The sequence below is a fragment of the Neopsephotus bourkii genome, unplaced genomic scaffold, assembly GCF_033783945.1.
Source record: "Neopsephotus bourkii isolate Nb327-2 ecotype Australia unplaced genomic scaffold, CSIRO-AGI_Nbou_v1 NB_1615, whole genome shotgun sequence".
Taxonomy (NCBI): domain Eukaryota; kingdom Metazoa; phylum Chordata; class Aves; order Psittaciformes; family Psittacidae; genus Neopsephotus; species Neopsephotus bourkii.
Window position 1 is genome coordinate 1,128,928 of NW_026902090.1, and position 25,532 is coordinate 1,154,459.

The 25,532-nt window shown below is 43.0% G+C and overlaps 1 protein-coding gene across 2 annotated transcripts in view; it reads left to right on the plus strand.

Annotated features, from left to right (window-relative positions):
- The window catches only part of ARMH3 (armadillo like helical domain containing 3), a 130,112-nt gene that overhangs the window by 71,432 nt on the left and 33,148 nt on the right, over positions 1-25,532 (plus strand). For both annotated transcript variants that reach the window (XM_061372511.1, XM_061372509.1), the window contains one exon: positions 24,639-24,717. In XM_061372511.1, the coding sequence (XP_061228495.1) occupies positions 24,639-24,717 (79 nt within the window). The remainder of the gene's footprint in view (positions 1-24,638; positions 24,718-25,532) is intronic.

Here is a 25,532-nt window from a genome sequence, read left to right on the forward strand (position 1 = left end):
GAGCAAAGGTTAATTGCTTTTACTTATACTTTCTTGTAATTATTTAATGTCCTTCTTATAATTTTGCAACGCTGTTTGTTTTGAAATCTGAACTTGACATTGATTTTTTATGGACATTTGAGATGAGCTTCTATGAGGCAGACATTCCCTTCAAAACTTGGAAAGCAGTAGGTCTGCCATATGTTGTTCTTGATTCCTTTGTTCATTACCGTTTGAAAGCTGTGGTTGCTTTGAGGCTAGCCATTGTGTGGTATTTTGAGCCTTGTTGAAGGATCAGACTGTGCAGTTCTCACTGGATAGCACCGATTTCTCTTTGTTTGGTGAATTCCATGCATAAACTTCTGTCAGAAATGAAGAGCCACAGAAAAAGTCTGCTCCAAGATCTTGAGTTTGTCCGGAAAATAAAGTAGGTAGGATTGCAGTAAGAAGGGTCCTTCCCAAATTCTTCTCAGCATGGGTGATCCAATACTGGAAGAGATTGCTCAGGGAGGTTGTGCAATCCCCATCCTTTGAGTTACTCAAGTCTTGCCTTAACACAACCGTGAGCAAGGTGGTGTAACTGTCGTTATGCTTAGAATGAAATTGGACCACATAACCTCCACAGGTCCTTTCCAACCTAACCCGTTTGATTTGAGAGAGCCATCTCTTCACTGCATGGTCAAATCACAAAAGAAGCTTCTTTGAGTGCACTATGCTTTGTGTTAAATCTGGGTCCATCTGAAGGTGCTGAGTAGAGCACTTACTTAAATCAGTGGGAGCTTGTGATGCTTGGAGTCTATTTTATTTCTCTGACATATTAGTAAAGGCTGAAAACGTGGGGACTCGCAGTGCGTGTTGCTGCAGATGCTCTGTATTGTCTGCTGTCTTATGAACTTACCAGTAAATTGAATCCTGCCGATGAGATCCAGCTATACAACTCAGTCATTTGTGAGAAGAAACTATTCTCAGTATGATTAATGCTGTGGTTGATGATGGGGACAGAAAGCACTTCTTTGAGTAATGCCTATAATGGCATATTCCCCTGCGTGTATGTTTTGAAGAAGTCTATGGTTATTTGAAATTGAGGGCATTTAAGAGGCAGTTAATGACAAGTGAAAATGATAGCTAGGGTAGATTAATTGTTAAATGAATTGTGCCTGCACTTGCTGTCATTTTAATGTGTTATCAGTCTAATTTTAAGTATGATGCTGTATAGGCATCAGGAAACAGTATCGTGCACTTAGGTTCAGGTCAGAGGAATTTAAAGGCTTAGCCATCTTGGGTTGAGAGTTTTTCCCAAGTGCTTTTCCCAAGTGCTTTTTCCCCATCTTTTAGCTGTGGGGTTTTTTGGCTGTTTTTTGTATTTGCCCTCTTTCCTCTGAAGTACTGAAATCTGTATTTTAATTAATTTTGCTTTTATAAGTTTTTCCCCATGTTTTATTTGACAGTGCCAATAAACCACTATTTTCTCATCATCATTTTAACATGAGTTTATGAGCTTTGTTTTAACTGCTTTGGGGATGAGATGGTACTAACTGAACTTAGTCTGAAATGTAGCTTATGGGGATATATACATATATATTAATTGCACTTTATCTCTAGGACTATTTATTTAACTTTGAGTTGGCATGGGGCTGCTTTACATTCATGCCTTCAATATGAGTGGACCAAAAGGGAAATCATCAGGGTGGAAGAGGACTGAAAGCAGCCAGGCATAGGTCTCATGCTGTCATTACTCTGGCAGTGGGGCAGGAAGGCACTGGCAGAAGCTGTATGTCTCTAGCAAGTTTTTTTCACACACAGTCCATAGCCTCACTTGAGTGAAGTTTGTGTGGTTTTACTCCTTTGGTAAAGTTTAGTTGTCCCTACTAAGGCATAGATGCACTGAATGGGTTTTGGGGCCCTTTTTCCTGTTTGATAACACTTTTTTTGTTTTTTAAAGCATTTGTTGTGTTTGGAGGGGAATCAGTTTGGGCTCAAGGACACCTATAAGATGCGAGCTTTGATTGCTTTCAGCCTGCTAATCTTCATGATCCAAACCATCCAATCAAGCAGAAGAACAATAATGCCCTCTACACAGTAAGATAGGAAAGTGCTCGACAGAGAGCTTTACCTAGGAAGAGAGGAGGCCTTCAAATTCATCAGCTAGAAAGTTAAATTCACATGGGGACAAGTGCGGGTACAAGCAACAGCAATCCCTACTTCTTTCTCAAGGACACTTGGTGTGTGCTTTGCTCAATCCAGGAAAGTGAGAACTAAAGGTTACTACTAATGTAGTGGGAAACAGAAATGATGTAGAACAGCTTTTGAAGTTAAGGGGCAGTTTGTAATGTGAACAAATGGGCAGGGGGGGTATCATGAATAAATAAAAGTTGGAAGTGAAAGGCTTTCTAACATTAAAAGCACTGAGGGACTGGGGCAGTCTTGTGATATGTTGGTGTATATATAGTAGTTATATATCATACTGTAGATAGTATGATGCAATCTAAACTGATCTAATTCCATTTAAAACTAGTCAGGGAAGGATTATCTTGTAGCTGAGAATATGAGAGGGTATAGAGAGACAGAATCACAGACTTGCACCAGGAGGAGCCCAGGTAAGAGATGTCTGCTGAGGTTTTCAGTGAGCAAGGGTTGATTTGTATTTTATCTACTAATTGTAAATTTCCCCCATCAACAGTGTTATCAGCTCCAGGACATTACGGAGATAGGTCACATCAGGTTGGTCAGTGGATTAGGACATGGCTCAAATAGTCTGGTAAATACTGTTGTAGTGCTTTCCTAAGTGTAAGGCTTGTAAACACTTCTGGCTGCTTGTTGCAAATTATTTGCTTCCTGCACCAGTGATTTGGAACCTGTTAGTGTTAATAGGCTAGCCGGTTCAAAAAGGCTGATGCCACTCCCTCCTGTCAGTTGGGGATCACTTTTCCACTAACGGAAGACAGTAAATGCCTTCTGTAAAATTCAGGGGTTGGCTAACAAATTGCAGTTTAGAATACATTACAGATGATGAATGTGATCTCCTTAAAGGCAAATCTATTCGTTTGACTTAGTGCTTTTAGGATTAATTGCTTGCCAGATTAAATTGCTCCATAAAATGCATGCTACTTTATTCAATCTCTTCATGATGAGATTAGCTAGGCCATGCTGGTTCTTTGTTAATTACAGTGGTATTTTCTTCTTCAATTTAATTATTAAATTGTTTAGCACAGCAGGCTTTCTCTTAGCCTCAGGAAAGATGCTTGTATTTTTCTTTTGACCACTGTTGTATAATCTTACTGTCCTTCTTCCAGATACAGTCTGGGCTTCCTTTGTGCACATACCACTCACTGTAGAGGTTAAATCCTGAGAGTTTTCTGTTTTCTTTGGTGTGCTGCTGAAATACAGGAAATGTACTAACTGTGCACAGGTTCACTGTGTGGCAGTGCAGGGTGAGGAATGAAGCTGTGGAGATAAATTTACCCAAACAGGAATTTGTACAGGTACTGAATCTCAGCTTTCTGCTTATTTTGAGAAATGTGAAGCTCACTGAGTGGGAAGAATGGTTGCTTTTTGACTCACCTGGAAAATCAGAGCTATAGCATATCTATCTATCTATCTATCTATCTATCTATCTATCTAATCTTTCTTTCTATCTATCTATCTATCTATCTATCTAGCACATAGAAAACTACGTAGTATTCTCTGTACTGATTCAGGACAGATTTGAAGGGAAGAACCATGTATGCTTTCCTCCTTCTCAGAGGCTGACTTTACTCATTGACCATACTCAAGACTCTTTCTGAAAACCTACAAAACGGCAACACAAGAAGCTGAACAGCACCAGAATTGTGGTAATAGCCTAAAATTGTCGAAGGAGGTCCACAGTAAATAATTTAAGGAAAATTTAATGAAAAACTGGTTTAAGTTCTCTTTATAAAACATGCTTCATCCTTTAGGATAGTAGTTCATTCTCCTTTCATCAGTCAGGGACCCAACTACTTGCGCAAGTACCCCCCCAAATGTATGCACTAAATAACCCACAGCCTTCTGCAATACTCAGCCTGGGATTTTCATACAATCTAATGTTCCCACAGCAACATTACAGTGGCTCTGTTGTAAAGCTGTTGATTTTCTTTATTTTCTTTTTTTACTGATATGCTGCTCTACCACTCTAGATGAAATATTTAATATATACCAACTAAACTATTACTTGTGGTGTTTAAAATCATTCAGGTCTCTGGGTCTAAAGTGGAGTTTCTCTCTTGCCCAGCTATATCATTTTCTTTATTTGCTTCTCAACTCAATCCTTCTCCCTCAGTAAATAATGTATTATCTTCTATAGGAATTGATTCTCAAAGGCAAGGCAAGTCTTTCATTTACTGTGTATCTGGAGCTTAAAAATTCAGAAAGGTGTAGCAGAACCAGTAAAGATTCAGAAAGTGGCAGCAAGAATGACTAAAGGTATGGAAACAGATGTGTTATAAAGAACATTTATATACATGACAAGTTTTCAGGCTGGAAGAGAGATGGCAGAGATAATACATATTAAATTAAATATTAAATGTCATAGAGAAGATGAAGAGGAGCTACAAGAAGACGGTGCATCAGAAAATCTGATAAGCTCAAACCAAAGAGGTACTGCCTTATGCAAAACTTACTTAAGATGTGGAATACCTGAAAGGTTATGCATATTTAAAGGAAGGATTATACAAATTAATGGAAGAAAACTCCATCATGGGTTACTGATCATACAGGTATCACCTCTGCCTCATGTATCATCTTGAACTGCATGGGGCTGGATGTAAGAGTTCTTTCTGGGGCAGTATCATTTTATTCTTCTCTGCTTTTATGCAGTTACCTGAGCTCCCATTTCTAGACAATGAGCTGACCTTTGCTATCTGGCTCAGTATGGCAGTTTTTAATGTTTACATAATTTTTATCTGTCAGCAGCTTCTCAGGAATCAGCTATTTATTTCAAAGCTTTTACCAAGGGTAAGGCAACATGCCAGCATCCCCATCCCTCCGCTTTCAAGACTGAAGAATTACATTTCACTTGCAATCACCCATCCAGGTTATACATATGGTTTGTTAAATCTGTCACTATGCTCAAGTTAAGAAGGGTGAATTCCCATGTTAGGTGTCTGTAAGGGTTCACTGTTATGTGAGGGAGTCCCGTAACTACATTTTAACCCACATCAGCTTTGTATACAGAAGAGAAGGCCTCCAAGCCTTTCTGTGGCTTTTTCCTGCTGCTTGTGTGTCTGTGGTAATTTAGAAGAGTCTAAGGAAGGAGAGTGTATTTTCCTATGAGTTGGTTTCCAGTCTTAGCAGCCTTTTGCTCTTTTTGGGAAGTGGCAGAGAAGTGTGTCATTTTCTGAAGCACTGGTGGAGAAAAGAGTAGAATGTTTAACCATGGAAAATTCTTCTTCCCTCATGATTTTACTTTAGGATTTCAGTCATTTATCTTCACTGTTCCTTTTTTCTCCAGAAGGAACTCACGGAGAGCTGTCAGGATCATGAACTCATAAATCTCATGAAAGTAAAACCCGTGCCAGCTGAGCAAGGCATGATTTTAATTAAGGCTAACAGGGTTTTTTATCCTTTGTTCTTTCTTGTTAGCCCTGATCCAAATATAACAGTCTTTATAAATTCAGTACCCTCTTGTTTGTCAGCTAAAGAAGGCTGAGTTGGTGGGACCTTTTGAGACTTCTTGGATTTAAACAAACAAAAAAAATAAAGGCCCTAGGGTTTTTATTTGGTTAAGGAGACAAATCCTTTGCTGAGCCTTTGTAGAGCAAGGAATTGAACAGGGACATAATCTGTTTTTTCTGTTGTAGGTTACTGCTCTAAAGGAATTTTATGTTGGGTAATTCATCATTCATTCCTTTTTCCTTCTGGCTGCTGCAGCGCCCCATGTACTGCTCTCTAAATAGATGTTTAAAAAGGTCTTTTGCTGAAATCTCTGAAGAGAAACTTTGATTTCACTAAATCCAAAACCAACCTATCGGGAATACTCAGTGCACAGGTTAGATGGGTTAGAAGAGCAAATGGATCTCTCCTAAGCAGAAATCTGGGGGGGGATTTCTGCTTAAATGCCTCAAATAATGATCTGTTCTTTGTGCAGACCAACCAAGGTGAATTGAAAGAGTATTATCTGGAAACAGGCAGATGTGAAACCATGTATCTGACTGTCATTTGCCACCCCATGCTGGCGCAGCTGTGGGTTATATGTGAATGGAGGTGGGAAGGGTCTTTCCCTCACTGAGGAAGTAAGGTTTTGTGGCTGATGCTGGTTCTCCTCCCCAGTGCTGGTCTTGCAGGCCAGTTCCATGCAATGTTTGTGCTGCCTACAACAAACACCAACGCAATGGAGGCTGAGAAATGTCTCCTTTGGAGCACACTGCTGACCTGACTGAGTGCCAAACTGAGTTTGCCTCTCATCCATTTCTTCCACAGTCCATGGTGCCTCTGACAGGGAAAGCCATCTGTGTTACAGCCTTTTTATCTTCTCTTGGGGAGGTAATGAAACAAAGCTATCGTATTGCTTGCAGTCTGATGTTGTGAAGCAGTTTAAGCAACCTATTGCATGCAGACCTAGCCCTGTTTAGCCTCTGAATGAGGCAGGTACAGTACTTACTGAATGGTTTGGTGACGAGGGTATCTTTAATTCTTGACTATGCAAAGCTTTCCTTCTGTGTTACCGGTTATTCTGTTGAAAGAGTTTCCTTGGTGTGGTACAATGCTGTGGCGGAACCCTACTAAGGCCCCATCTGCTAAGAGCTTGTATTGATTTGTGTCTTAGTTTATAAAAGCCTTCAATTTTCCTTGTGTAAATGCCATAAATAATGCAGATGTACTAGATGAAATGTGCTGTAGGAACATCCTGGAAATGATTTTGGTTTGGGGTGAACTGAGCTAATCTAATAATGGATAGGAGTTTCTTAGTAGTTGTGAAGCAAAAAGTAAATTATCTTATTCTAGCTTTAATGTATTAGTCAATACACAGGAGTAAGAAGATAGGTATTTGAAAGTGGTAATCAACCTCTAAAACAAGAACTTTTAATGTTAAAATATTACAAAACTTCATTTGAAACTAGTTGTAAATCATACATATACACACAGTGGAAGTACAGTAAAATCCAGTTCTGCGCCCGTGATTTATCTGCATAATCCTCTCATTTGTATGCCTCCCTGTCAGAAGGACTGCAGTGCTTCAGAGGCTATATGTATATATACACTAATAAATCATTTTGCCCACTCATAGCAAACAGCCATTTTGTGCTAGCAACATTGCAGAATGCATTTTAGTAGGGGACATTGATGAATAATTTGTCCTTTTGAGATTCCATTGGCTTTAGGGCACTAAAGTGTATTTCAGCTTGGACTACATCCAGATCTGTATGAGAACTCTTTGGCAGTCTTGTAGAAAGTATATGGAAGTTTTAGAGGTGACCTGTTTTTAGAAATTTAATTGGATTTTTGCTCTTTTTTTATGTCAGTTATGTGTAAAGAAAAAGCTAGAAGGATGTGCTATTTGTTAGATTGTTCCATAGGATATATCCAGCATATCAAGACTGATTTTTCTTTAAAGTGGTCATGTGGTCAAGTCTGATGCTTGGGTTTCTTCTCTGCATTGAAGAGGTCAACTGATGGATAGTGGCTCCTGCAGAGGAGAGGGAATGTGTTTGTATGTTCATAAATACATTCTAATCAATGTTTCCATGGCAGTTACTTGTTAGTTATCACAGTTGCAAGATGAAGAACGTGTTTACATGCTATTAGCATTGTTAATTGAGGGGAGACATGGATAGAGCCTACTTTCAGAGCTGAAACTTGTCTTCTTGTCACATTTCTGCAGTGATGTCCCCAAAACTGCTGATGTGATCAAATAGCACATTCCAGACTACAGTAATTCTGCTTCAAGTTGTTCAGTGTCAAGTACTTTGTCTTGGCTAAAGCACACAAGCCATATGAACCAGGTTACTCATTGGCAGAGAGTTTCTAGGAATTTGGGGTCATATGTAAGCATTCATTACCAAAGGAACTCCAGGTGCCCAGAAGAACTTGGAGAGCTCTGGAGCATTAGCACAGGGCCAGATGTCAGAAGTCATTGAAATTGCCTCAGGTCGGACTTGGCTTTAAGTTTTCCCAGTTGGTTCTCCAAATAATTTTTGCTGACAAGCACACATTATAGCTCACCTGGAAAACTTGGAGACAGAAGAGAGAAGGGGGATTTAAGAACCTTTGTGTGTTAATTTTAGAGCAGAGATTACCAAAGTTCTATGGACACATGAATCTCATGTTGTTTCTTTTGGAGCTAGCGGTGTGCATCAATAACAGTGCTGTAGAGCCCAAGAATAAGTGATGCACTTGTCTTGGAGCATCCGCAGAAGGCAAAGATGTTGAGGTTGCACTTCCTTAGCTGATGAATATGAAAATAGTGCTATGTATTAAGTTTTTTTTTTCAGTGATCAGAAAGAGCATAATAATTTCTGATAAATTTTGCAAGTTACTGGAAGACTGACAAAAGGTTAAATCGTGGTGTAAACAAGGCAATGTGATCTGAATTGCTTTTTAACCCGTCAGGCAGTGCAGTTCATGGAAAACCAAGTGCCAGCCTGCTAAAGGGGGCAGTATCTTGAAGCGCAGGGACTCAAGGAGCAATGATTGGCAGCTTTACTCTAGATCCCTCATGAAATGTTCAGCTAAAAAGGTTTATTTGACCCTTGAAATATTATCAGGAGCAGGAAAGTGATTTAATGATCATATATATTTTGCAATTTTGTCTAGTGTCTGCTTCAAAAAGTACGTTGAAAGATTGGAGGAAGAACAGAGAAGCCTCAGCTATGAGAGGCCAGTAAAAATGCTTTCAAGATCTCAGTATCTTAATCTCTTTGAAACAAAACCTGAGTATGCTCTTTAGAGTGTTAGAGCGTCTTTGAGAAGACAGAATGCCAAAACAGAAATGTAACCTAAGGCTAGACTCTGAAACCAAATTGAAACTGCAAATTAGTTACTCATTTTTTTAATAGGTAATTAACCATTGTAAGAAATGACAGAAGGGATCTATTTTTTTCCCCTTTGACCAAAATACCTTTGTTGAAAGACAGTCTAGTTACTGGCATGGGACTACATAGTGCAAGGACAATGGCGAAAAATGCAACAGCCTGTAATACACACAGGTTTGGATAAGCTGATCTTTTGACTTGTATTTTGTGAATCTCTTAGACAGGATCAAATAACTTGGTTTGCATTTAAAATTTAACAAATTCACTCTGGATTCCTGTGCTTTCAGTTTGTGTTTTTGCATTGAGAATTCTCCTGTACGTCAGCATTAGACCTACTGAAATTTATCTGTGCAGCAGTTAAACAGAAGGGCTGCCCTGTGACTTTGAGTTGTTGTTAACACCACAGGACAGAGGTGAGATTCAAGCAGATGTCAGTGGGCTGCAAGATTCCCATTTTTCTGCAGTTTGCAGTTACCGTGATGGCATTGCTCAGTCAGTATGGGCCAGGCTGGAGGAGCTGTGCTGCAAGGAAGTGGAGAGAAATCACTTGCTAGCTTAACCTCCTCATAGAAATGTCACGTTTGTGATTTGTTTTCAGCCATACATGTTTCAGTTTTCACAGGGGACAGGGATTTTGCCCATTGTGTTTCAGAATGGTAAGAATTCTATACTAAGTTGTAACAGCAAAAGAAAGCTACTGTGCTTCAGAGGCTCTGTTTAAGTCTGTTTCTTAAAAAATTAGTTTTTACTGAATGAGTTTTGCTCAGGCTTCCATTTGTTTGTGGAATTAATGGATATGAGCAATAAATCATGCTGGGGATTGGCCTCAAACCCAAGAAATTAAATACCCTCTTTATTTCAGCAAAGTCTCTCTTTTTATTATGTGCATACATTATTGTTATTGTAGCATTTGTGTTCTTAAGGACTGTCGTCTTGAGGATGCTTGGGTCTTTAGGCCGGGATGCCAAGACACCCTTTGAGAGAACAGGTCCTGCTTATCAACTTCAGGGTCTACAGCCTGAGATACTCCTAAGAGGCCCCCAATTCCATGCATGCAGGCACTCTGCATTGAACAGCACAACCGGCACTGCCTGTAGCAATGCAAGGTAAGGCAGGAACTGAATCTGAATCTTACCGATGCTCACCACTGGGGAGAGTAAACTGTGCCAAACTGTACCCCAGTCGGGCACGCTGTGGTGAATCTCCTATCTCCTGCTAGAGCTGGAAGAGAACATGACCTTTAGCAGCAAAGTGACTGACTGCAGTTTCCCTGAAACGGCTAAAACCACTTAAAAGTGATGGTATAATTGACAATATGTTAAAAACTATTTAAGGAAACAGGAAAGGCTGTCAATGCTTGGTGCAGCTCTATTACTGGCTCATGAAGAGCTGGTCTGAAGGAGTATCTAAAGCCCAGTACAGCCTGTTTTGGAGCTTTCATTAGCTTGAAACTGCAGAGAATCTGTAGGGCTACAGGTCTGTCTTTTCTCTTTTCATGCCACCTCTTAATTATGCCTGTTGAATAATGGCAGAGATGTTTTGGGGCAGTAAGTCATTCACATTTGTTGATACTCGGAGATTTGCCATTGCTATTCAGGAGGTTAAGCACCCTGTTTACTCCTGCTCTCCTGCATGACTTGTGTTAAGGCAAGCAGCTGTTTCTTGCTGGCTCTCCCTGTTCATCACCATGCAGAACAAAGCCTTAGAAGTTCCCTGAATATTAATTTTTCAGGCTTTCTTAGGATTATGAGAAGTAAAGGTCAGGGAAATTATATTTGCTCTCATTAATACAGAATGATGAACACTGAGCAATCAACAGGTGTGCCAGCCTAGGATATTATGCCCAAATTTTGACCTGCTGTCAGCCCCTGTGGCCTCCTGCCAGGGGCCTATGGCCACATTGAACTTGCAGTGACGTTTTGTACACACAGCAGTTGTATGTCTTCTCCAAATGTAGAGATGCAGCATCTGGAGGCTTAGAGATCCATAGCTCTTGAGCTGAGCTTCCTGTGCTGTGGCAAGAGGATTCCTGCTAGAAGGGGGAGGTGAACCATTAGTCCTGAGCACCTAATGTGTCTGGTGTGTGTACCACCTCTGGGATAACATATTTAAGAAGTGGGGGGAAACTGTGCAATGGCAGCTGGAGAGAGGAGTTGGGAACATGTGAGAGAAGCAGCCCTGCAGACCCCAAGGTCAGTGCAGAAGGAGGGGAGGAGGTGTTCCAGGAGCCAGAGCAGAGGTTCTTCTCCAGCCCGTGGTGCAGCCCATGGTGAGGCAGCTGTGCCCCTGCAGCCCATGGAGGTCCATGGTGGAGCAGATTCCAGCTGCAGCCCAGGGAGAACCCCATGGCAGGGCAGGGGGATGCCCGAAGCAGGCTGTGACCCTGTGGGAAGCCCACGCTGGAGCAGCTCCTGGCAGGACCTGTGGCCTTGTGGAGAGAGGAGCCTGCGCTGGAACTGGTTTGCTGCAGGACTTGTGACCCCATGGGGGACTCACACTGGAGCAGTCCATTCCTGAAGGATGCACCCCATGGAAGGGATGCACACTGGAGCAGTCTGTTCCTGAAGGATGCACCCCATGGAAGGGACCCACACTGGAGCAGTCTGTTCCTGAAGGATGCACCCCATGGAAGGGACCCACACTGGAGCAGTCTGTTCCTGAAGGATGCACCCCATGGAAGGACCCACACTGGAGCAGTCTGTTCCTGAAGGATGCACCCCATGGAAGGGACCCACACTGGAGCAGTCTGTTCCTGAAGGATGCACCCCATGGAAGGGACCCACACTGGAGCAGTCTGTTCCTGAAGGATGCACCCCATGGAAGGGACCCACTGGAGCAGTCTGTTCCTGAAGGATGCACCCCATGGAAGGACCCCACTGGAGCATCTGTTCCTGAAGGATGCACCCCATGGAAGGACCCCACTGGAGCAGTCTGTTCCTGAAGGAGCACCCCATGGAAGGGACCCCACTGGAGCATGTTCCTGAAGGATGCACCCCATGGAAGGACACTGGAGCAGTTGTTCCTGAAGGATGCACCCATGGAAGGAATGGAGCATTGTTTGGGTGTGGTGGGTTGTTTGGGGTGGAGGGACCCCACTGGAGCAGTCTGTTCCTGAAGGATGCACCCCATGGAAGGGACCCACACTGGAGCAGTCTGTTCCTGAGGGATGCACCCCATGGAAGGGACCCACACTGGAGCAGTCTGTTCCTGAAGGATGCACCCCATGGAAGGGACCCACACTGGAGCAGTCCGTTCCTGAAGGATGCAGCCCATGGAAGGGACCCACACTGGAGCAGTCCGTTCCTGAAGGATGCAGCCCATGGAAGGACCCACACTGGAGCAGTCTGTTCCTGAAGGATGCACCCCATGGAAGGACCCACACTGGAGCAGTCTGTTCCTGAGGATGCACCGCATGGAAGGGACCCACACTGGAGCAGTCTGTTCCTGAGGGATGCAGCCGTGGGAGGTACCCCTGTGGGAGCAGTTTGTGAAGAACTGCAGACTGTGGGAAGGATTCACATTGGAGAAGTTCAATGGAGGACTGTCTGCTGTGGGAGGGACCCCATGCTGGAGCAGGGGAAGTGTGAGGAGTCCTCCCTTAAGGAGGAAAAAGCAGCAGAAAAGTATGATGAACTGCCCCAAACCCCTGTTCCCTGTTGAGGTAGAGAACTTGGGAGTAAAGTTAAGCCCAAGAAGAAGGGGAGAGCGGGCAGATGAGATTGGTTTTATTTCTCATTATCCTTCTCTGTTTTGATTGGTAATAAACTGCTCCCCAAGTTGAGTCCATGATGGTAATTGCTGAGTGATCTCTCCCTCTCCTTATCTTGACCCATGAGCCTTTTGTTTTATTTTCCTTTCCCTGTCCAGCTGAGGAGGGGGTGAATGAGCAGCTTTGGTGGGCACTTGGTGTTCAGCCAGGGTCAACCCACCACAGCAGTTGAAGCGGCAGTTAATCCCTTTGATACTGACTTAGTCCTATAATCATCTGACCTGTTATTTAAATTAGTAATCAAAGTTCTCTAATGACTTGCACAGTTTAATTCCTTTAGGAATCTTGTAACATACGAAGAAATTTTGCCATGCAAGCTTACGCAGCACTGGCAAGCTGGTGGCAAAGAATGCCTTTTAAATAGGGTTAGGAAAACGGTGACTTAAGTGCAGTGTGGGTGAAGGGAGCATGGGGTTTGGTAGGTGAATAGTAAGCAGCTTTATGTTGCACTAACAGGTTCTTTTGCTGCAAGCTTGACTAGAGATTTTGGAGCAAGATTTTTACAGTGTTTTACTTGGCAATAAATGGTGTATCAGTTGGGCTGGAGCAGTGTTTGATTTTGTTAAATCGTCAGAAATTTCTGAGTGTGTGCTTATCAATAGTAAGTAATTATGCATATGCTCAGGATGAATGCTAGCCAAGTTAACAGAAGCCATGCAGATTTTTCTCTTCTGTAAATGTGGGGGAATGTGCAGCATTGCTCACAGAATTATTGTCAGTTTAAAACTCTGTAATAGTGACCTGTATATGTCCTGAATGCCTTTTTTGGTAAGATATGCCTGTTCCTCCCTATTTCCCAAAATGATTAAATTGAGCAGCTTTCCCTTCGTGGTATACAGCAGCACTGTTATCTCAAAGGCTTCTAGTGCTGAAATGATATTGCTAAGGCTCATTCACAGGCATCACCAGGAAAAAATCCTGGCCCCTTGCATGCAGACTGAAGAGTGGTGAGGTGAAGCAGGAATAGGAATCAACCTGCTATAGCAACCAGGGAAGAAATGTTGCCTTCAGTCTTTGAATGGAAGAGCTAAAAGGAACTGAGGAAAAATGAAATATTTGAATACAAGTAATCAGCACTGCATTTTTGCCAATGAAAGTGTAATAGTAAAATGACAATTCAAGATTTCAGCAGCCTATTAATGCTTTGGTTGTTTTGCTAGAGCCATTATGAATCAAAGAGAGCTTGTAGAAATTAATGCAACCAAGTGTGACTTTCTTTTTGGTATTAGTTATTTTGCAAATAGCTACAACACACTTAGCTCTTTACATGAAGATTGCTTGTTTTTTCCTGTATTTTCATTTCATTATGAGTAATGTTTCATAGTGTGGCCCCAGCTATGGTTGCTGAACTTGGGAAGTTGTGTGGTCTTCCTCATGAATATGTGGATGGTTTGTGTTGAAAGGAGATGATAAAACAGAGTCTGGGTTGGAGGTTGGCCCAAGGAGATTGGCCCAAGGTCTGAAAGGTTTAACTGGAGTTGCTGATTTAAGAGTTGTGCAGCTTCAGATTTGCAAAGAAGCCAGCTTGAACTGTCCAGAGTTACTGCCCTGTTAATACTGATGTACTCCTCCAGTGTGTAGGTGTGTGTTGGCTGTCGTAAGGAAAAGGGAGAGTCAAATCTTTAGCCCTCTTTTTCATAGAGAAAAGCCCAGGCCTCCTTCCTGCTTGCAGATCCTCTGCCTGTTTTGTATCACATGTAGCTGATTAAAAAACACATGGGGTATTTTTTTTCCTTTCACATTATGTTGGTTTTTTTTTTGCAAGATCCTTGACAAACACTCCAAAACTTTTAAAGCATAAAACCCATCAGTAAGAGAACACTGTAGGAGCTGGACTTTTTCTTTAACTTGATTGATAGGAAAACATCAGCAATTAACTTTGAAATGTTTGGTGCTCCCCTGTTTCTTAGGCTAGAGAACCGTACTTGACTTTTGAAATACAAAATGCTTTTTACTGGCCTTGCTTTCAGTGACACCCATGCAAAGAACAGAGAAGAAAAACTAAACGTGGGTATAAATTACAAAACCAAAGCTTTGAGGGAGAGGTGAGCACAGATATACATTTTGGGTGTGATGGTGGGTGAGAGGGGAGTTGGGCATTTGAAAAGAAAATCATCATCTCCTTCTCTGTGTGACATGGGAGAGTCTGCCCCCCAGAATCTGTCCTTCAGTGGCCAATTCAGCTGAATGGGTTTTGTCAACCTGAAATTTGGTGCAGAATAAGGTTGTGCAAAATAAAAGTAAAAACCAAAGCCACCTCAACACCACTGAAGTGATTCTGAAAACCTTTGGTGTGGGCAGGTGATTAAGAAAGTTGCCACTTGTCAGTGTGGCTGTGATGAGTTGACCCCAGTTCTTTTGTCCTCAGTGTTGTCTGATGAGCTATGAATGTATGCTCACAGGCTGGCTTAGGGCTTGGCATTTTACTGTGCGGTCCCAATGGATTTAAAACCTGCCTGTTGTCAGTAACTCAGTTCAGCTCTGATAAATCTCTTGCTTCTTGAATACTGAGAGTAGAGATCTCAACAGAGTAGATATTTGTGAGATCTGGAGATACCAGTATGGGGGAGCTTGCTGCTTTTCAGGGAGGCAGGTCTGGTTAAGGAAGGTAAACAGGAAAGAAGATGGGTATGCATGAAATAGAGTATGGTGAGGTGAAGCTCTCCACTGGACTGTAAACCAGGCACCCTGTCTCAGAAAAACATTATCTTAACTACCAACCCTCCCACCTTTCATACATGAAATAAATACCATAGCATTCATTCAGCTGTAGTGCTGTTTGGCTCTACAGCTTTCCTTGGCATTGAAAACCAACTTCACCTTGTCCCAAATGATGTGTGATGACATCTTTGTTGAGGATGTGGTATTCACTCAGTGTGTGTGTGAATGTCATCAGAGTCCATGCTTTAGCCTTGGTCCTGGATTTTGAAGGCAAGATGTTGCTTTAGGTGCTTCCATTGGGCATTTCTCAACAAGTGTCATTCTCATTTGCACCTATCTGATGAGAAAATATTGAGAAGTTTGCAGCATCTTGTCTTTCCAGAAGATTGGACTGTAAATAATGTGTTTTGTTTGGCGTGGTAGCTGGTGGTGGCTGCAAGGTTAAGATTGTGAACTCTTCTAGGTTTACATGGCTGTGCAGGTACAGCCATAGCTGACATTTGATGTAATTAATTAAATACTATTGTGGGAGTCAACTTCATTTCCTTTGTGAAGTAGGTTTGACTGTAGTTGACTCTTGCTTAGGCAATGTTCTTTCCCTCTCTCTCTTACTGTCATTTAACATCCATCTACTTCACGACTAGAGTATATTGTAACTTGTTCAATCCAGACAAATACCCATGCTTCAGTGCTTTCCTTTCCCTCTGGGATTTTTGTCACAGGCACAGATTTTGCTGTGAGTTGGTAAAATAAGGTTGTTGTGACCTAAAGAGCGAGGTTTCTGTCATGCTGCCACAGTCTGTAAACAGGATGTTCAGGGCACCATGCAATACCTGCACAAAACAGGGTAACGAGTAGTTTCTGCACACTATAGATGATGTGGGTTTGATAGCAAGCGTTCTAAGTTAATTAGACTAGCAGCTGTACTCACTTCCTTTCTCAGAGAGCTTTAAAAGGTCCCAGTGGGATATTGGTTTATAAACTTCTTAAATTTCACTCTTTGCTTGGTATGTTTGGAAGCTGGTGTGTGCAGTCCCTATGGCATTCTGCACTAAATGCAGCATCCAATAAGCTAGACTTACCACTTTCCTAAAACATTCTATGATAAAATACTAATTAAAATAATAATGGGTATAAAAATAATCTAAAATGTTTCAGGTTTTGGTCCTGTTTGAGGTTTTGCAATGTTTTGTGTCTCAGGAGATTTGGATGGCAGTCTGTAATGTGAATTGTGAAGCAGTGGTAGATGATTCACTTATAATGCTTGCAGAGAATAAATAACTTGCCAAAAGCTCCTTACTTCAGGTCCTAACTAGTGAGGGTGGATCTGCAAACCTAACTGGGGTGGGTCTGCAAACCTCTCTGGTAAACCACTGTCAGATGCTTTTTTTTTCCCCTTTTAAATTTTTTTTTTCTCCTCTTTGTTTTGTTTTATTTTCTCACCTTCTGGATTTGGTGTTTCTTTATCCCTTGTTTGTTTTGTGGAGCGGGTTGCCTTGTACCTGGGGGAATTAAAAGCAGTTGTGGCTGAAGTGCTGTATTTGGTGTTGAGGCAGTGTTTTATGACACATTTCATTGCGCTAAAACACCTGGCTACTAGAGAGTATCCTGCTGTTTGCATCAAAGAGTGCTGAGGTACTGAAAGAACCACGGCCTGTTTGGTCTGTGGACTACATATTCTGTTTGGCACATCTGAAGAACTTGTCTGGACAAATGAACATATATGAGGTAAGACAACTGGGGAACATGTGCTGCAGGAGAGGTCGTTTGGACTCTGGAAAACATAGTTCCATATAAAGATTCTTAGTTATGGGTCTGTGCAGTTATTGAGGTATGACCACGGTCCTAGTGCAATAGGCACCTTCTAAAAGCACTGTGAAGAAACCTTCTAAGGAGGGCTTCTCATTTTAGAAGTTGCTTGAAATTTCAAAACTGGCAACACAGCTGTGGAAGCACATTGTCCCTGAAATGCCATATACTGCTGTATCATGGTCAGCTCTCAGACCTTGAACGTGGTAGATGGAGTTGCAGGTTTTAGTACCCAGCAGCCCAAGCCCAGAGAGCAGACTTTGTATCTGGGATGTTTCTGTATTCTGTCAAACAGCGCCTATGAACAGTTCTGCTCTTAGAGTGGAGCAAGTATTAACTGCTGCTCTCTGGAACTGAGGAGCAATGGAGGACTGGCTTTTTAATGCTTTGACTTTGGGGAAAGTAAACTCTCACCATACTCTCATCACTAGTAGCCAGGTGTTTCAGAGCGATGAAATGTGCCATAAAACCCATCATTTGATCTCTCATAAATTACATGATCAAGACAAGAAATTAAGTCCTTATGAAATCATAGTTTTGTTGTAGAACAGTCAATGGCAGATTGGCAGAAGAGCAGGAACTCAGATCAGGTTGGTGCCCTGTGCTTCGATAGATGTTTTCACTCCCAGTGCCTCGGGAGTATTTTCTACTTTGTCATTCATATCAGTTAAGCTAGCAGTCCCATTGGTTATATATACTTACAAATTTTGGAGCCTGCTTACTGTGATAAGGGAACAGAAATCCTTCTAGACTTGTTTCCAGTGATGGATGGTGATAGGCGAGTCAATAAATTTCCCAAGTTGTAGTCTCCACTGAAGTTGTACAACTATCCTGAAAGAGTTAACTGCTCACTCATGAGGGCTTCCTTAGTTAAGAAACCAAACAGAAGTCATTTAGGTGTGAAGGTGGAGGTATTTGATTTGTTTGGCTTAAATGTATGGATGTGAACTGTAACAAGAGAAATCAGCATATCCTAAAGCCATGCTGATGTCAGGTTAGTATCTAGCAAACAGTGCGATGGGGAGGTTCACTGCAGAGCTGTGTGGTGGGTCAGAAAGCATGTCCTCTGCTTCTGCCCTTGCAGAATGGGGCTTGGTAAAACAATGCCAAGAATTGCGAGAAGCTCAATTGGCGCGTGTGCACTCTTTTGTCCTCTCCTTATCAAATAAATAGACCATGCATCTCTCTCTGCCATGAAGCCTGTCATCACAATCAATAGGCTTAAGTATGGCAGCATTGAACAGGTGTAGCGAGCTTATTTCTTCTGTGCAAGTGCAGCAGTGCTGACTCTGGGATTTTCGGTGAGCTGTACAGCAAGTGCTTTTGACTGAAATACCATTTTATTTTGGATTCTCCCTTGCAGTTTATTATTGTGTCTGGAAGATGCATCCCCCAGTGAGTTGTGGACTTTCAGCTTAATGTCAGTGCACATTAAGGTGTAGGAGCAGAAGGAATTTAACAGACTGGAGTTAAACCACAGTAGAAGGCAGAATTTAGTGCCCTGTTCCAGGGGGTTTACTTGCTTTTGACGCACACAGCTTAGGTATGCAGGTATGCATACTTCATAGCAGTGCCTCATGGACGTGATAATACACTCTAAACCCTCTCATCTCCTGCCAGGTGGGGCTGTACATGCAGAGTAACTCAATCTAATTGTTGCAGGCACTGAACAGATGGAGTTTTATTATCTTGAGGGCTGGGAGTGCGTAAGAGAGCAATGCCAGCAGGATCCTTGCCCCAAACTGCAGCTTGCTGAGACACAGCTTGCTGCGGGAAGGCTGGCTTATGGCTGTGAGTTTTGCACAGTCCATCACTATTGTGATGGCATGAATGAGGGGAAAAGGATAGGTGATTTGAATCCATTTTGGTCTCTGTATTATGTGTAGTGTACTTGCTGCCTTGTGCTTGAGCAGTTTCCGACATACCACATAGGAAAACACTTGAGCTCTTCTCACCTTGTTGGTTTAAAACACTTCATGGAGGTGATTGTTCTTATTTCCATTTTAATAAAGGCAGAAGCTAAGGCATGTGAGAGGGAGAGGGAGCTGCTGTAGCAGATCAGAGAAACTGGTCACTTACCGATTCCTGTTCCTGAACAATAACCACCGTATCTCAGGTCTCCTTTCTGTAGTAAAGCAGCTTTGTAAAGTGGAGTGTGACAAAAGGCAACTATGTCTTTTACTGCTTCTGCCTGTTTGTAGCCTTCATCATGGTACTAGAAGCTTAGTGTGTGCCTGGAGTGTTTGTCCGCCTCAGATACTGTCGGTTTGTATTGCAGAGGGAAAGTGAACTGGCTGCCTTTTGCCACTGAGCATTACTTGATAAAGGCAGAGATGTGCTCACTGTTGCCCAGTGCACTGTGCTGGTGTGAGCATTCAGTTCAGAAGATGAACTGAATCCAGTAGTGGGTATAAGGTCAGCCTCAATTTCCTATTTCCTTAATTTTCTGTCGAGGTGTAAATACCAGCCAAGTGTTGCTGCTTCTCTGTTCCACTCTAACAGGATGTAGGAAGAAGTGAGCTTGGGGTGCTGCTTTTACTGTACAAAAAATGCTTGGGCATCCCTAAGAATATTATATGCCAGGCATTGCATACTGCACCTATAAAGAGGTGGAAAGACCAGGTTCATGTAATAAATGATTGCTCAGCATTCCCATCTCTATAATAAGCTTCACAGCCTTCTGGTTCTTCCTTTAGCCTACTTTCAGCACCTTCAGTGCGCTTCATTTCACTTCTCAGGAGAAGAGGACAGTGTTGTCTCGTGGGACTCTGGAAGTGTTGCTGCTGTCAAGCAAGGGTGGATATTAGACAGCTCATCTGCAATATCTTGATGGGGAGAGTTTGGAGGTCAGATAAAACGTGCTGAAGAAGTGCTGCCTGCCTGAGCATAATGATTTTGGTTTTGCTGCACACGGGAAAGACCAGCTCTTCCCAGACCAGCTGTGAGGTTAAGGTGGGCAGGGTGGTGTTTCTTGCCACAGTGGGTGCATGTGGGCTGGAAGATGCTCATAATGAAGGGACTAGTAGGTCAGTGTTGCTGGTGCGTTTCATTTCTCACATATGATATTACTACTAGTGGCAAATTAAATTGAGGAATTGGTTAAGTCTTTTATTACTGTGCATGCCATACCAGTTTTCATAGGAGCCCTTTAGTCAGCAGGCTCTGCCTCTTCAGTTCTGTGGCTTCTCTGAAGGACATCACTGGTTGTTTCTGTTTGTCAAAGAGTAACTCTACACAGCTTTAAAAGACTGTAGAAAAAGCTTTTTAAACATCACCTACTGGCTGGAGAGCTACTGCAGAAGCAAGCCCTGTTGCAGGGAAGATGATGGGGAAAATGCAGCTCACCTCTAGGTATACCTTCTCTCTCCACAGCTGAAGGTGAGAGCTGTAGCGGGATGTTTCCATTTTTGGGGGGAGAAAAAAAGCCTAATAAGGCCCACATAGAGATTCCCCACTTCTTACCTTCCAGCCCATGTGTTTCTGAGGGAGAAAGGGCTAATAACAGTTCAGTACTGCCCAATTGTTGCAGCCTCAAGAACAGCCAGAGTAGAAACTTTCCACTGGTCAGAGATTTCCAGTTTGCAGAGGACAGACTGCCCTGGGATCAGGTGCTGTTGCTGTGAACATCTGTGTCCTGCAGCCTTTTCACCTGTTTTTCTCCATCCTATCTGCCCTTCTGTCTCCTTTTCCCCATCTCTGTACTTCTTCCTGCGGTATTCTTTCTCTGTGTTTTTCCTATCCTTGGTTTATCTTTACCTGAAGTCTTTCATGACACTCAGTAACAGCGCTATTAGATTTTCTGTTGCCACTGCACCTTTCTGAGCTTTCTTCATTCTCTTGCACTTGAGATCATTAGCTCTCTGGGCAAAGCCCTTCTGCAACTCTGTGTTTGTACAATACCTGTTTCAGTGGAACCCACTTTCACTGTGTAATAACCTGATTAATACAGCTAGTACAAATAAATAGTATATTGGCACTTTGGTTCCTAAATTGGGATGGAACACTTCCTATTTTTCCTGCAATCTTTCTCGTCTTCACAAAGAAAGAAATGTATGCAGTAAATATGCAATAAATACATAAATGAAAGTGTCCTAAGGTGATTTGTCCTAAGGAAGACAGAGAGCTTCATTCATATATGTCTCTACGTGGCTTCTGGCATCATGGTGTGTACATAGTCCGAAGAAGTGATGGGAGATGTGTTTCTCTGAGAACACTGATATGGCTGGTGTGTAAATGACTCTTGATGGATAAAGAATGTGGGAACTGCTATTGTCTGCCTTAAAGCACAAAGCATTAACCTCAAGACAAGCCACTGGGAGCCAGTTCTTTAATTCCTGAACCATTGTTTCACCTTCTGCCTGTTCAGCATCCTCCCCTTGTCTGGTGACAGTCTCCTCTTGTCAGTCGACTGCTGAACTGCAGATCTGTCAGAGGAGGCAGTGTTGCTGAAGTGAAATCTCTCCAAGCATCTCTCAGTCCCCAAAATGCTCAGAAAATTTGTATGACAAATGGCAGCTAGCCCCGGAGAGGGACTTTGAGGTGTGGAGATATGTAGGTGTACACGCTATCTAAGGCCAGCTGGGGAGCTGCGGTGTTTTATCTTTCAGTTGCCACTTTACTATCTCCTTGCTTTACAAAGGCACGGAAGGTGCTAGTGCTTCATGAATACCAAACACAAGGTTGGGTTTGTTTTGTTTTTGGATGATTGATATGAAGATCTCGGTAGAGCACGGCACATCACAAGTCTTTTCCAAGCACTCTAACTGCAGCCTTCCCCTTCCACACAGGTACTGGCTGATATCCCAATAATCAAGGCAATCACAGGATTAAAATAAAACATTGCCAAGGCACAGCAGTTGCATGCTGGAGTGTGAACAAATGGTGGCAAAGCCGCTATTATATTGTCCATAAGGGGGAGACTGTGCTTAAAAGCTCCCATCCCCTGTTGTCTCCAGGGTCAAATGCCTGTGGAGTGGCAGCTTTGCAAAGTGAAATTCCAGCTGTTACTCAATAGCCCAGGGGACCAGTTGCTTAAAAGTATGCCCCAGGGACAAGATGGATTTTGACAGATGGAAGAATAACAGAGGCATATCGGAGGAGACGATGCAGAAAGGTGCTGCTGTTGCACAGCAGCTTAGGTGGGGTAGGGTTAGACTATCTCATAGCAGATATATGGGGAAGGGTTGTACCATGTGCAGAGTGTGTCCTTGGAAGTGTGTGCTGGGCAGTAAGAATCTGGTTACACAGAGTCAGGATTGAATCCAAACTCTTTGTGCCTTAGAACAGCTCTGCAAAAAGTCTGGTTGGGAATGAGTTCTTCATAGTGAAAAAGCAATCTTGAAACAAATTAAACAGCTGAACTTCTTCCTCTAGTCACTGAGGAGTTGTCCATTTGCCTTTAGGGAAATGAGAAAGGAGACTTGAATTCTTTCTCTTCCTTAATGTCTGTTGATGCTTACTGCAGTGGCAGCTGGTTGCTGGTTTTGCTTTCCCTGGGTGAATCCCAGCTGTGATTGCAGGTGCCACTCCACTAGCTCAGATCCGAGCAGGGGCTTGTGAGCAGGCAGCCCGTGTTGAAGTGCTTCACAGCAGTGGATACAAATAAATGCTAAATCTGTTCCCTGCTAAATGTTGGAGCCATGTGAGTGCACTGAACCCCTCTGAGCTTCCAAACCTTCTGTCAAGCCAGAAGTTAAGTTATTGTAAGCCTGTGTTCCCTTTTCTTTCAATAGCTTGCAGTGCGTCCTGTAGGAGCATAAATATAACTCCAGCCAGGCATGAAACATGGAACTTGAAAGCTACAGTGTTCAAGAGCATGGGTAATGGAGAGTGTGATCATGACTCATAGGAGCTGCTTCTCTGGTTGGATTGAAATGGGAAGAGCCTGGCCATGTCTCTACCTTCTGGCTTGCCCTCCTCTAGAGGCAGGAGTGGTATGGGAAGTTTGGCAGGGGTCCTGCTGAATTTGCTTTACTGATGTAACCATCAAGGCTGGCGAGACTGCAGGAGCCCCACTGTGCTAAGTTACATAGTGATGCTGGAGGAGCAGTTGCTGGAATGAATGCCCTGTGCGTGGACTGCATCTGGTGTGTTGATGAGGTGTGTGGCTGGGAATGTTGCAGTGAATCTGCACATTCTGTTTAGGTTTGATGGGTTTTTGGGGGTTTAGGGTTTTTTTTTTTGTTGTTTATCTGTGTATTTAAAGAAGTAAGGGTGCTTCCAGGAAGGTTTTCTTTCCTCTGATTGGCGCTACTGAATATCACTTGTTCTTGGACTCAGGCACCAGCTCTTAGCTGTGATGAGGTCTGGAAAAAGCAGCTGAAAGCCCTTCTGCAGGGGGAAGTATGGGGAGGAGGGAACCCATTAGAGTGCAACAGAGAGAGCTGGAGGGAATTTTCATGCTGATGAATATGAGAGTGAAAGCCCCAACTGCTGCTGTGCTGCAATTTGGCTAAGCAAGTGTTCTCTAGGCACAGTCAGCGCACATCTGTGCCGAGCACTGACATGGGCTGTTCCCATGATGAGCATTTACCTCAGCAGTAGGTCTCATGAGTAATATCCCAACTAGACCAGTTGCAAACTCTAGCCCAGGGGGATGTTACTGTCTTGCCGTTTGTCTTCCCATCTGCACCTGGCAAGCAGAGAAGAGGCTGAGGAAATATTCCAGCTGCAGTTTGATTTACTTTTCCCAATTATTACTTTCAATTTTAGATGTCGCACACCTGCATCTAGATCCACCTAGAAGGGAAGGAGAGTGTTGGTGGAAACAGTAAGAGACATGAGGAAGAGGAGTGATCAGTGTTTCTGCTGCTGTGTTTGGGACACTGACATAAGTTTTCTCAAGTGCTCTAAATTGGGGCTGAGGGCTAAAGTTTTTATGGGAAGTCAAAGTAATGGCTGCGGTGATGGATGACTACAAGTAAGAGCCAGCTACATTTTAAACATAGTGGAGATCCAAAGCAATAAGCCATCAGCTACAATGCATCAAAAACAAAATTCCACAGAGCAAAATGTCAGGTGATAGTGATTTTGGAAGGGATGAGGAGATGCAGTTTCTGAGCAAGATGGGACAGCAATGGCCATGTTTGCTGTGCTTTGCTGGAACACTAAGCAGTTTGCAGTCTGTTCCAGCAAGGCAGTGATTCCCTCTGCCGGAGCAGCGAGCACAGCCCTGTATCGGCTGGGATGAAAGCACCCATGCACAGGGCAGTGCCCATGCTTGCAATTTCCTGTCAGCCTGTGACTGAATCTGTATTGGCCTCTCAGCAGGGAGCATGCCTTCAGCAGAGCAAGTGATACGGTGTGAAGAGGGAGGAATGGCTTCTTGCAGGACTGTGGCTCTACATGCACTGACTCAAGCTGGTGGGGAATTTCTGCTGCATCCTTGAACTGTTCCCAAGACCTCTGAAATTTTCCCTCCTTTGTTTCAGAGCCATCATCAACCATTTCAACCCGAAGATAGAGTCTTACGCTGCCGTGAATCACATATCTCAGCTCTCTGAGGATCAGGTAAGCTGGGCACGCAGTGACCTTTTTTCATGTTGACCTCTGGAATACAGGCAACTAGAACTACCTTGTGCCCACTGGGACTGATGGTGCAGCATCAGTATAAGGAGTGAAGGCGGGATTCTTGTGTTCCTTGTTTAGATGTAGGTGAGAGGAAGAGAAGAGAGACTTGCTTTAGCCAATTTTACCATCACATGCAGCCATCTTGGTCCAGCAAATGCAGAAGAATGGTTATGAATGATGAAAATACGTGGCATTGTCAGGAAGTGTGGTTGGTAACTGTGAGGATACTGGTATTTAGAATAGGGCAGGAAGAGTTTGGCAGTGAATTCAGTTATTGTAGAACTGTTGGATGTGGCTTGGTTCTCTGTGATATGAAGGAATTAGAACTCGGGCAACAGTTGGTAGGAATTTTCTAGGATAATTGAATTCAGTTGGTTTAGGTTTTCAATAAAGAGAGTGATGGGGCTAGGTTTCGCTTTCTTAATTTGGCCTGGTTTGCTCTCTTTGCATCCTGCTTGTATTGCATAAACGTGTAAATATGGCTTTTTGGAAATAGGCTGCTGTGCATGGTCTCAGGAAGGGAAGAGATGGCCTATTTCCCAAAATAAAATATCAGGATTGTATGTTGATCACTCTTGGAGAGGTAAATGACTCTGCAGGAGCCTGTCATGGTCAAAATCCAGAGATGCCCTTTGAGCTATGGGGATCATCCCAGACACAGCTCCTTCTGTGTGAAGAATTGTGTACACAGTTTAGGACAGACATCATTTGAGTTACCTTGGATTGCTCCTTCAACTGGATGGGATCCCACACTT